Source organism: Aspergillus japonicus (assembly GCF_003184785.1).
Source record: "Aspergillus japonicus CBS 114.51 unplaced genomic scaffold BO86scaffold_86, whole genome shotgun sequence".
Taxonomy (NCBI): domain Eukaryota; kingdom Fungi; phylum Ascomycota; class Eurotiomycetes; order Eurotiales; family Aspergillaceae; genus Aspergillus; species Aspergillus japonicus.
The window spans coordinates 20564-31384 of NW_020291723.1; the positions used below are offsets into that span (position 1 = coordinate 20564).

Here is a 10821-nt window from a genome sequence, read left to right on the forward strand (position 1 = left end):
TGAACTGTTTTATTTGAAGAGCCATCGAGAGATTAAAGTCTAATATTGTCACTGAGTGAACATATGCTTCAGTCATGGAAGCAGTGTAATATATAAATCCAGCTATCCCGGGTATCTGAAGCGCCACACAACCTATCTCCCCTACATGACGAATTTTGACAGAGATGACGAGAATAACAGACACAAAGACGTAAAGCTCGACGCATTGAACATGTAACCACTACGACCAAGTCGCAAACCCGCCCGCACCATTCCCCTCAGTCAACCACGCCATCTCCGACCAGCTCAGGAAACTATCCAGATCGCCCATCTCCATACTCGACGCAAACCCCTCCCCACCCCCGCCACTGCGATCGACCACCACCCCGGGACACTCGGGCAGCCGCACCGCCCACTCGCTCCGCAGCTTCTGCATCATCATCCCCAGCTTGCTGAACGGATCGCCCAGCGCCCCGTCGCTGCGCATCCCGACCGCCGCGGCCACCTGGCTCATGCGCGTGGCGATCTGCTCCGCAACCACTAACAGGTCCACCGTGCCTTTGACCGCTGCCTTGTCCCAGCCCGGGTAGTCTAGGGTCGACAGCCGGAAGAGCGTCACCAGGCAGTGTGACACCTGGGTGAGATAGGGCAGCGCCAGGGAGGTGTATTCCGCCGGGGCGATGGTGAAGAAGAGGTCGAAGAACTGCTTGACCACGTGCAGGCAGGCGTACAGGTGGCCGAGCCGCTGGCTGCTCATCTCCTCATCGGGCGGGGGCTTGACGAGGGCGACCTCGTACAGGCTGATTTCCGTGTCGTAGAGATGGAATAGAATGGGTTCTGGGCGCCGGTCAGTCTCTGCCGTGCACTGCTCTGCGATGATCTAGGGGATTGCACGTACTGTTGTCGGTCAGGGGAATGGGCATCTCGACTTTGATCGTCTCCAACCGCGACTCGAAGGCCTTGAGATGGAACGCGGCGAGCGCCTGGGTCGGATGGAGGCCGTACACGCCCTCACACCAGGGCCCCTGCAGGATCTGGTCGGCGAGGAGTCGCGTGCGCGTGATCTGCACGAGGACGCCGTCCCCGGGTGATTCGTCGCTTTGCGCGAGAATGTCGAGACACTCATTCATATGCGGGGTCCATCGCAGCGGGTCCATTCGCCCGAGGAACTGCGCGATACTGGGCTGGTCAGTCACTCGGCCCTGGCTTCGGCGCGGTGCAACTTACATGGAAGTCAGCACAAAGCAGCTCAAGACTGCGCGGCGTTCGTTCATGGTGCGGCGCGTCGAGATGGACGCTTTCAGCCCCGGCATGTGGCCCACGGCATTGCTGTTGGACACGGTCATGCTCAGATCTGGCGGTGCGGGCTTGTTGAGCCCTAGCTCGAAGACCAGACCGATGGCCATCTGGGCATAGATGCATAGCGATGACTTTTGCGGCTGGCTGTGGAACGTGACCCTGCAGTCGGTCAGCGATGGAGCTTACACCGACCCAGAACGCAGGGAATACCAGGCAAGATAGACCAAGACTCCCTGCAGCAAGTCCAAGGATTTATCGCAGTCGACCAGCAGGCGTTTGCCCGCCAGCTCGCGGATGGTGACACACAAGGCGGCTTGCCGGGCGGCATGCTTACTCTCCACCGCAGTGATACAACGCCAGAGGAACGGGGACTGGTGTTTCAGGTCTTGCGCAGTAGTGGTGGCGGGGAGGTGAATCAAGGGGAGGAATTGCAGCCGGTGTGTACGGAAGGCATGCAGAGCCTCTTCTTCCTCAGCGGGAGTGTCGATGTCTATGTCGATGTCTGCTCGTTCTGGGGCTGGGGAAGATGTTTCGGCCTCAGGCTGTGTGTCGGCGGGGAGCGGAGTCGGCGTCTGCAGTCCGGTCCGACCGCCGGCACCGGAGGAGGTCAGCAGCATCATCAGCCCATCCATCTTCCGTTCTAGCTGTACTGTCTTGGATAAGGGGCGCGTCTTGCGACGGCCCTCGGGGATGCGACATTCTTTGTTGAGACGATGGCATCTGTGGTGTTTGCAGTATCTTGTCAATGCTAATGTTCCTGTCAACTGGTCGGACTTTGACCCACCTTTCACAGCGGCCGCCCGCACTCCGGGGAACGCATCGACACTTGGCACGAGCACAGGTGGCACACGCATTGCCATAGGGGAGGGGAGAGCGTATGGCGGATTCCATCATGTTACGCACGCAGATCTTACTGAGCTCACATAGAGTGGGAAGAGAAAGGGGCAAAGAAGAGGAAGCGGAGGAGGGATAGGAGGGAGAAACAGTGGAAAAGGAAAGGGAGCGGACACGGCGTTGGGCCAACCCCGGTTGCCACGTGATCTTTCTCTGCCCATCGGAGGCATGTCTGACATGTACACATTCAACTTGACATATTAATTTGAGTCATTTGATTAAGTGAACAAGCTGACCAAATATCCTTTCCAGTCTTCAGTCTCGCTCACCCCTGCCCAGGCATTTTGCCCAGTGTCTGCTGACTCCGACCACTGCATCTGGATACAGTCCTCCACTGTACTGTACAGTACATACAGCCTCACATTTTTAGAGTTATGCTTACCATCCAACCTTATCACCCCCTCTCAACACACCTATGGAGTGATTCAATCCCTCAACGGACAAGTCAGCCATCTCCGCTCCTCTCCTCAAGATCTCCGACCGTAAGATGTCTACGATTGGTGGTGAGTCCGAAGGATGCGGCCCCCAGCGCTGGGCGACCGGAGTCTAGCCTTGGAGCCTTGCAGCCTTAGGGCTGGCCCAAACCCTTTTCTTCTGCTATAGAAAAACAACCCCTGCTTCTCCTGCTCAATCCACCTTATCGTGCAACCATCGCCTTAGTTTGACCCCTCGAGAATGTCGGAGACACACGACTCATCTTCTACCGCCTCCAGCCTGGAGAAGGGCCCGCAGCCCGCGCACACTGGCGACCATGGCGACTCGGAAACCAGTCACTCGGTGGAAGATGCCAGCCCGGCTGCTGCTTCGCCCCCTAAGAAGCAGGGAACCAAGGCCTGGTTGGCACTGATCGGTGGTGTTTTGGGCATGTTCGCCTCCTTTGGCTGGGTCAACTGTGTTGCGGTCTTCCAGGCCGAGTATGAACTGAACCAGCTGCGTGACTATTCCAGTTCGCAGGTGTCCTGGATCTCCTCGGTGCTCTGTATGTTGGCATCCCCCTCGAAAAGCGCAAAACAAATATCTCTGACAGGGTCTAGTCTTCTTCATGCTCGGATTCTCCCCCGTGGCCGGTCGACTGTACGATGGCCATGGCCCGCGTCTCCCCATCGTGATCGGCACCTTCCTGCACGTCTTCGGGCTCATGATGGCCAGCCTGTCCACCAAATACTACCAGTTCATCCTCAGCCAGTCCGTGTGCTCTGGCCTCGGCACCTCGTTGATCATCACTCCATCCATGACCGCCGTAAGTGGTTCAGTCTCTGCCTCTACCCCCACAAGCACACCGCTCATACTTCTTCCTCAAAGCCAATGACCTACTTCCACGACCGCCGCGCCCTGGCCGGAGGATTCGCCATCGCCGGCTCCTCGCTGGGCGGCGTCATCTTCCCCTTTATGGTCAACCACTTGCTCGCGTCGATCGGGTTCGCCTGGACGATGCGCGCCTGCGCGTTCTTGATCCTCGGCCTGCTGCTCGTCACCTGCACGCTGATCTCGTCCAATGCCACCCACAGCCCGAAGGAGTTCAAGCTCAGCCACTACCTGCGGCCGTTGAAGGAGGTGAACTTCCTGCTGATGTGCATCGCCAGCTTCTTCATGTACTGTACGTTCTCCCATTCTCCATCACGACCGCAAGAATCAGGCAACAAAGAAAACTGACAAAAGTAAAGGGGGCATGTTCGTCCCGTACGTGTTCATGGTGATCTCCTCCATCCACTACGGCATGTCCGTGACGATGGGCTACAACCTGATCCCCATTCAAAACGGCGTAAGGTATGTTGTTCCAGCCCTCCTCTTCCTCCCAAAGACCACCGTACCCCCCCCAACAAAGAATAAACTAACCCATCATCAAGCTTCTTCGGCCGCACCGTTCCCCAAATCTGGGCGCGCAAGTACGGCCAATTCAACGTCTTCATCCTGGCGATGGTCGCCTCGATCGTCGTTGTGCTCGCCTCGTGGCTCCCCTCGCGCGGCAACGCCGCCATCATCGTCTTCACCATCCTGTTTGGGTTCGTGTCCGGCACCACCATCGGCCTGGGCCCCATGCTCGTCATGGCTCTGTCCCCGCCCACGGAGATCGGGTACCGCGTCGGCACGGTGTTCGCGGTGGCCGGGTTGGGGGCGTTGACGAGTCCCCCCATCGCGGGTGTGTTGATTACCCGGAATGGCGGGGATTATGTGTACGCGGCGGTGTTTAGTGGGGTGGCGTATGCGGTGTCGACGGTTGTGATGGTGATTTTACGGGTGAGGGTTGGGGGGTGGGGGTTTTTGTCGAAGGTCTAGTTAGGGGTGGTTTCGTGGATCTTGGGGAGGGTTTGGCTGGGGCTTGGGAGATGGGCCAGAGGTAGTGGGAGGGGAGAGGTGCGATGGTGTATATCTGTCTTAGATGCATAATTTATATAAAAAAGTTGGATTATGGTTTATTCAATATTGTCAGCTGATAGAAAACTAAGATATTAGATGAAAATGCCCCCTTGGTAAGATTCTGTCTTTGACATGAATTCTAGACCAAATTAGAGTATGCAGGACGACAGATGTGAAGCGCAAATATTCAACACACGCATTATTGTTATGTTTCTTTCTTGTTACGCTGTTTTATCAGAGTATAGCATCATCCACTGACATATTCAATATACATAACAAATCACTACCCTCAATTTGTCCGTCCCAAACTACAAATCGGACACGATTGCAAAAAGCACGGATAGCATTGCCTACTACCTACCGGCCTAACAGAGAACAGAAACCATCTCAGCAACTAACCAGAAACCAACTAAGCACACGCCCGAATGGGATACACCAACTTAAACCCCGCCGCCTGGCCCCGGCGCACCGCGTCAATGCCCCCAATCACCCCCTGCAACCCGCCGGACTCCTCCTGCACGGGATGCGTGACCAGCTTCCCCTCGGCCAGAACCGCCTCAATCGCCGCGTACCACCGTTCCGCGGCGGCGCGGTCCGCCGGCCGGGCCAGAAGATTGTACGGCGCCTCCCAGCCGACGATCTCGCGCCCGAACTGCGTGAACAGGAAGACCCACTCCGGCCGCACGCTGCGGCGCGTGTGCCGGTTCAGCGGGAACGGGTCCAGCGAGACGTACTTGCCCCCCGCGCGCCCGATCGCCTCGTAGCAGATCTGCATCGACTCCGTCGTGCTGATGCAGTCCAGCGCGAACGCCAGCGTGTTGGCCGTGTGGTCGCGCAGGTCCGAGCCGCAGGTTGGCGAGCGGTAGTCGAAGGTCGCGGCCGCGCCGAGTTGCTGTAGCCGGGTGAAGTTGTGCGGGGAGCTGGTGGTGAGGGGGGTGAAGCCGGATCTGGTGGGATATTCAGTCAAATGGTTAGTTGGGGTGGGGTTTCTTTTGTCGTCGGGTCTTCTTTTTGTCGTTTTCAAGAGAGGTTTCGAGGTGAAGGGTTGCTTACCGACGCAGCACTTGGATGGCCAGCGTCCCTGTCGCGGTACCTCCGCCGTACACCAGGACATACGTCGGAGGCTTCTTGGAGTCGATACTCTCCGAGTCGGATGCTCCGGCGCCCACAAGCGGCAGACCGAGGGTCTGGTATAGCGCCAATCCGGTGGTCGCCAGTCCGCAGCCCAGCGTCGCCGCCTGCTGGAAACTCATCGAGTCCGGGATGCAGAGCACCAGCGCCGCGGGCACGGCGACGTACTCGGCGAAGGCGCCGTTGTCGCGCTGACCCGCGTTGTTGCCGAACACGCAGCCGCACACGCGCGTGCCCAGGGCCAGTCGCGCCGACGAGAACGCGGAGGAGGTGACTTCCTCACCGAGGGCCACGATCTCACCGGCGAAGTCTAGCCCCGCCGTGGCACCGGGGCTGGGCGACATGTCGGCGGATTTGGCGTCGTACGGGTTCAGTCCCACACAGGCGACCCGCACCAGCACCTCGTCGGCGCGCAGCTGGGGTAAAGGCTGGCTGGTCTGCAGCTCAATGCTGCCGGGACCGGCGATCTTCAGCGCCTGTTGGGTAGTCGGTAACTCGCTCATGGTGGGTGTTGTGTGTGGACAGGATGCGGGGGTGGGTTGGGACTGTGGCTGGGGCTGTGGCTGTCTTCGCGAGTTGTCGACGCGTGGAGACTAGTGGACTGGATATGTATGAGGCCTGGTCTGGTTTATGACCGGATGGCTATTGCTGCGATGAAGTTATTTAGTTGTCTCCATACTTCTGGAGTTTCCGATGACGATAACTAGAGGGCCGCGGACTGATTGGCGGGCGGGGTCCGGCGGGCGGACGGACTTAGGGCTGACGCCGGAGTTGCTGCTTACGCTCCACGGCCTTTGTCCGGAGGATGCATCAGGAGAGGTTGCGGAGATGGAGGCAGGAACCGACAGAGGAAAAGAATACATACGTTATCTACTGACATGATCCAGCCTTTCCGGATGTTGCCATTCCCCTGTCTCCAGTGAATCCTCAATTCCTTAGAGCCACTGACAGTCACAAAACGTGAACCCCAACATGGCAACCAGCGCTTTCTTGCAGCAATTCCAGGCGGACGAGAATAAGAGCCAGTATGTCAGTGCAGTGGCTGGCTCGGTGCTCGTCTTCGCCAGTGCGTTCGCATTGAACGCCATGAGGCGACCGAAAGAGTTCACAACCGACCAGGGCAAACGCATTGTTGAGCTTCCCGCTGACGTGCGCATGTCCAAGTTCATTCGCAGGTGAGGATCACCCACGAGCAGTCCCTACATCAATGACTACTGATCAGGTTCACTGACAACCCTCAAGTCGGGAGTTGTCCGAACAAGGGGAGGCTCTCGCCGGCACCGAGCCGTATCTCATCCGCAGCGGGCCCTATCGCGAACTGGTGATCAGCCAGCCCGACCAGGTCCACGAATTCTACCGCAGCGACAGCAAGAGCCACACCAAGCCCCGTAATCTGAACCTGGGCGAGCCCTTTGGCCGCTTCCTGGGCCCCTGTGTCGGGGTGCAGTACGGCGACCACTGGCGGGCGATCCGCAAGCACTTCGACCCGCCCTTCGCCTTCCACCCGGTCGCCCAGCGCATCCCCCGGTTCCAGCGGGAGATCGAGGCCTGGCTGGAGAGCAAGGCCCCGACGGCGACCAGCGAGCTCGACAGCAAGGTCGATTTCCGGTTCTTGGTCTTCAAGCTGCTCTCACTGCACCTGTATGAAGATGCGTTCGATGATCGAGTACGTTTACAATATTGTATTGAGGTTGCGAGTCGGGAGCTGACAAAGTACGACTAGTCCTACTGGACGCTGCTGGAGCTGAACGACCAGCACGACGCCATCATGATGGACATGCTGGTCAGCAAGCACCCAGACTCCAAGTTCTACAACCTGCTGCCCAGCGCCCCCCGCAAGCGACTCCAGGAATTCCACACCCGCTGGCAGGAGTTCAACCGCCTGATCGTCGAGAACGCGCGTGTCGTAAGTCCTCTGATCATAGTCCCACCAAACCTCCCCCCCAAACTCCAGGATTAACCATCACCAGGGCGGCTGGGCGTGTCCCGTCGAGACGATCTACCGCGGCGTGGAGCCAGACAAAGACTTCACCGAAGACGCCGTACGCGCACCTGCAGCCCCCATCCCCCAAGAAGTCACCTTCGATGCTAACTCCAGCACAGTTCCTAGCAACCATGACCGAGATCCTCTTCGCCAACGTCAACATCAGCGCCGAGGTCTTCCGCACCATCTTCACCAACCTCGCCGCCCACTCCCGCATCCAGACGGCGCTCCGCCAGGAGATCCGGGACTGGAAGGCGAAGCCCGACTTCGATCTGTCCAAGTACCTCGCGAAGCAGGATACCTTGCTCAACCGCGTGCTAATGGAGAGCATGCGCATCTCGCCTGCATTCTGTGGGTGGCCCCCCACCCACCCATTCCTTTTCATTCACAGAGAGAATCTGGATTGCTAATTTTGACATACCGATAGGGTTCTCCATGCCCGAAGCTACGGCAGAGCCCAAGAAAATCGGCGGGTACAACATCCCCGCCGGCACACCGGTGGTGATCGACACGCGCCGCCTGAACAACGGGGCTGCCACCTGGGGCGCGACCGGCGCGGACCGGTTCGACCCGGATCGGTTCTTGAAGGTGGCCAGCCAGGACCTGCGCTGCGGGTTCATGCGGTTTGGGACGGGGGCGGCGTCGGGACGGTGTTTGGGCAAGAACGTGGCGGATGCGGTGTTTAAGCTGACGGTGATGGAGGTGTTGGAGCGGTTTCGGCTGGAGAGCGTGAGCGAGAGTGGCAAGGAGGCGCGGAAGGTCGATGTCCGGTTGGTGGCGTTGAAGTAAGACAGTTGATTCGGTGCTGTAGTCGGTTTATTTTCTCGGATTGTTAGGTGGTTGGCTGGGTTGAATTCGATTATCAGTTTTGCGAGTCTCTGAAATCTATGGTGTTTGGTCTCGGTACCTGCGAGATTACAGTACTCGACAACGTTGTCAGGAGAGAATGGCTATCAGACACGTTTCAAGACAGTAAAGTGCTCAAGATACAAGGTAAATTTACGTTGTCTTCTGAGTTGGGAGTCATAAGATGGACTGACACTGTCCTTCCTGTAGTTTACCCCTGCCGAATTTCCTACAAGTATCTGTCCGGATGCGATGAAAAATTCTAAACCACGTTTTTTTCTTCATTAAAAACAAGCTAAAAACAAGCACTAACGCACTAACCAGGTAAAGACCAGCTACATTCGATTTCATCCGGACAAGACTAGCAGGGATCGGAGTACGCCTGCCTGCCTGCATGCACGCAGCCTCCACCTCCGGCTTCCACCTCCGGCCTCCGCTCGCCATTTCCCCCTAGCCCTACCCCTATCCCCTATCTCCCATTAGTGCTTGTGCAAGGCAACCAACACCCCCGTCTTATTCGACGGTCCAATGCGCATGACCGAGACGAACGGATTCTCATCGCGCGGCTCAATCTGTGCGTACACCTGCGCCAACCGGGCCAGGATATACGCCGTCTCCGTCTGGACCATCATCTGGGCCGGACAGCGCCGGGGCCCGCCCCCGAAGGGCACAAACTCCCAGAAGTGGGCCTGGTCCACAAAGCGCTCCGGCTTGAAGGCGTCGACGTCCTCCCCGAAGTAGAGGGGATCCTTCTGCATGACCGTCTTGGTGACCTGGACGACATCGCCCTTGCGGATCAGAATGGGCGACTTGCCGTCGGGCCCGCCCCCGAGCGGCAGGGTGGTGTCGTTGATGCACATGCGCACCTGCGACACGTTGTTGGGGTTGAGCCGGTGCGTCTCGTTGATGCAGGCGTTGAGGTACTTCATGCCGCGCAGCGCCTCGAAGGTGAGCGGCGCGTCGCCGTGCGCCAGCACCTCCGCGCGCACCTTCGCCCACGCCGCCGGGTTGCGCGCCAGGTGCCACACCACGTTGCCCGTGAAGATCGAGGTCGTGTCGTTGTTGGGCACGAACAGCAGCGACAGCTGGGACCGCAGCTCCGCCCGCTCCGGACAGTGCTTCGCCATGTACCACAGCAGGTCCAGCCGCTCGGGGCCCACGTCCTCCCCGGCCGCGATCCGCCGCTCCCGCTCTGCGATGTCCGCGTACACCCGGTCCAGGTGCTCGTCCATGTACGCGTGCACGATCTTGATCGCCCGCAGCCACCACGACCAGTCGATCAGGTTCATCACCTTGTACATCTGCAGCCGCAGCCGGTTGCCCCGCAGCACGTCCAACATCGCCCAGGTCACCCGCGCCCGCTCGGGGTGCGTCAATGCGTCCATGGGTGCGCCGAAGATGAAGTTAGTGGTCACGTCGAGGAACTGGTCGGTGGTTAGTCGATTGTAGATGAACCAACGGAGAAGGATGGCAGGGGGGGGGGGGGAAACTCACCCATCGCTGGAGGTAGGGCTGGATGTTGACCGTCTCTCCGTCCGGCGGCAGGATGCGCAGGAGATGGTCGGTGTAGGAGCGCAGCCGCTCGGTGTCGGCGTAGACCTCGCGCATGAAGAAGGGCTTGATCAGCGCGCGGCTGAAGACCCAGTCCTCGCCGTCGACGACGTTGACGCCGCGGTTGGCGAACGCGGCGCCGGCATTCTTGTAGCGACGGAGCGGGCTGATGGCGAAGTCCTTCCAGTTGATCGCCGTCAGCGACTTGAGGTTCTCGGGCTCGATCGTGTAGACGACCCGCGTGCCCATGAAGGTGATCTGAAAGGTCTTGGGCTGGCCCTTGTGTAGCTCGCTGAGCCAGGGGATGAAGTAGTGGCCCCGCAGCGCCTGCCACTGCGTCCACACCAGATCCACCCCCCAGAACGGCTCCCACTGGAACCGCGAGGGGACAGACTTGCAGCCCCAGGACCGCTGCTTGCGCAGGTCGCTCGCGCGGCGGACAAAGGACCGGAACAGAAGGGCCAGGAAGCCAGAGCAGAGGAGCAGGATGGGCAGGCTCTGCACCGGGAGGTTGTGGTACTGCACCAACATGATGGAAAAATCGTGTTGCTGCCGATTTTGCACGGGAGTAAATGATCTCAAATTCAAACCAAGCAAGTTGGCAGCAGCAGTAAATGGAACGGAAGGCCGGATTATTTCATATATCTATCTATTGTCAGTCAGCCCGAAACCAAGGACAAGGCCAGTCCGGCGGTGCTTGGCGGGCAGCTCCGGGGCTGATGGAATCTGACCGGACATCAGCACCGCAACCGCCGGACTTTTGAAACTCACCCCCCTCT

At 58.9% G+C, this 10821-nt stretch overlaps 5 protein-coding genes across 5 annotated transcripts; 2 read left to right on the top strand and 3 right to left on the bottom strand.

Annotated features, from left to right (window-relative positions):
• Window positions 1-56: 56 nt before the first annotated feature.
• On the bottom strand, window positions 57-2330 carry BO86DRAFT_393083 (transcription factor domain-containing protein). Its single transcript, XM_025672946.1, has 5 exons — window positions 2063-2330; window positions 1489-1998; window positions 1207-1437; window positions 878-1158; window positions 57-816 (listed from the first exon to the last, which is right to left on the bottom strand). Exons 2-5 carry the CDS (start codon window positions 1908-1910, stop codon window positions 221-223), a joined length of 1530 nt encoding a protein of 509 aa, XP_025522784.1. The 5' UTR covers window positions 1911-1998; window positions 2063-2330; the 3' UTR covers window positions 57-220.
• A 199-nt stretch (window positions 2331-2529) lies between these two features.
• BO86DRAFT_236418 (MFS general substrate transporter) lies at window positions 2530-4459 on the top strand. The gene is made up of 5 exons (XM_025667051.1): window positions 2530-3151; window positions 3207-3412; window positions 3475-3769; window positions 3837-3939; window positions 4020-4459. The coding sequence occupies exons 1-5, from the start codon at window positions 2848-2850 to the stop codon at window positions 4447-4449; spliced, it is 1338 nt and encodes a 445-aa protein (XP_025522785.1). The 5' UTR covers window positions 2530-2847; the 3' UTR covers window positions 4450-4459.
• Window positions 4460-4939: 480 nt separating this feature from the next.
• Window positions 4940-6164, bottom strand: BO86DRAFT_324566 (zinc-binding alcohol dehydrogenase family protein; the record flags this gene model as incomplete). Its single annotated transcript, XM_025668480.1, has 2 exons — window positions 4940-5477; window positions 5584-6164. 2 exons carry the CDS (start codon window positions 6162-6164, stop codon window positions 4940-4942), a joined length of 1119 nt encoding a protein of 372 aa, XP_025522786.1.
• A 583-nt stretch (window positions 6165-6747) lies between these two features.
• On the top strand, window positions 6748-8434 carry BO86DRAFT_324534 (cytochrome P450 CYP5293A1; the record flags this gene model as incomplete). Its single annotated transcript, XM_025668479.1, has 6 exons — window positions 6748-6836; window positions 6904-7327; window positions 7385-7567; window positions 7632-7703; window positions 7765-7996; window positions 8073-8434. 6 exons carry the CDS (start codon window positions 6748-6750, stop codon window positions 8432-8434), a joined length of 1362 nt encoding a protein of 453 aa, XP_025522787.1.
• A 536-nt stretch (window positions 8435-8970) lies between these two features.
• BO86DRAFT_371860 (cytochrome P450) lies at window positions 8971-10573 on the bottom strand (the record flags this gene model as incomplete). The annotated part of the gene is made up of 2 exons (XM_025670332.1): window positions 8971-9915; window positions 9986-10573. 2 exons carry the CDS (start codon window positions 10571-10573, stop codon window positions 8971-8973), a joined length of 1533 nt encoding a protein of 510 aa, XP_025522788.1.
• Between the last annotated feature and the right edge of the window lie 248 nt (window positions 10574-10821).

Coding starts and splice junctions, on each gene's coding strand:
- BO86DRAFT_393083 (XM_025672946.1), bottom strand. CDS start 1,910: ATGGATGGGCTGATGATGCTGCTGACCTCCTCCGGTGCCGGCGGTCGG. Junction 1,159..1,206: donor TGCTTTGTGCTGACTTCCAT/GTAAGTTGCACC, acceptor TGACCAGCCCAG/TATCGCGCAGTTCCTCGGGC. Junction 817..877: donor CATTCCCCTGACCGACAACA/GTACGTGCAATC, acceptor ACCGGCGCCCAG/AACCCATTCTATTCCATCTC.
- BO86DRAFT_236418 (XM_025667051.1), top strand. CDS start 2,848: ATGTCGGAGACACACGACTCATCTTCTACCGCCTCCAGCCTGGAGAAG. Junction 3,770..3,836: donor CGCCAGCTTCTTCATGTACT/GTACGTTCTCCC, acceptor ACAAAAGTAAAG/GGGGCATGTTCGTCCCGTAC. Junction 3,940..4,019: donor CCCATTCAAAACGGCGTAAG/GTATGTTGTTCC, acceptor CCCATCATCAAG/CTTCTTCGGCCGCACCGTTC.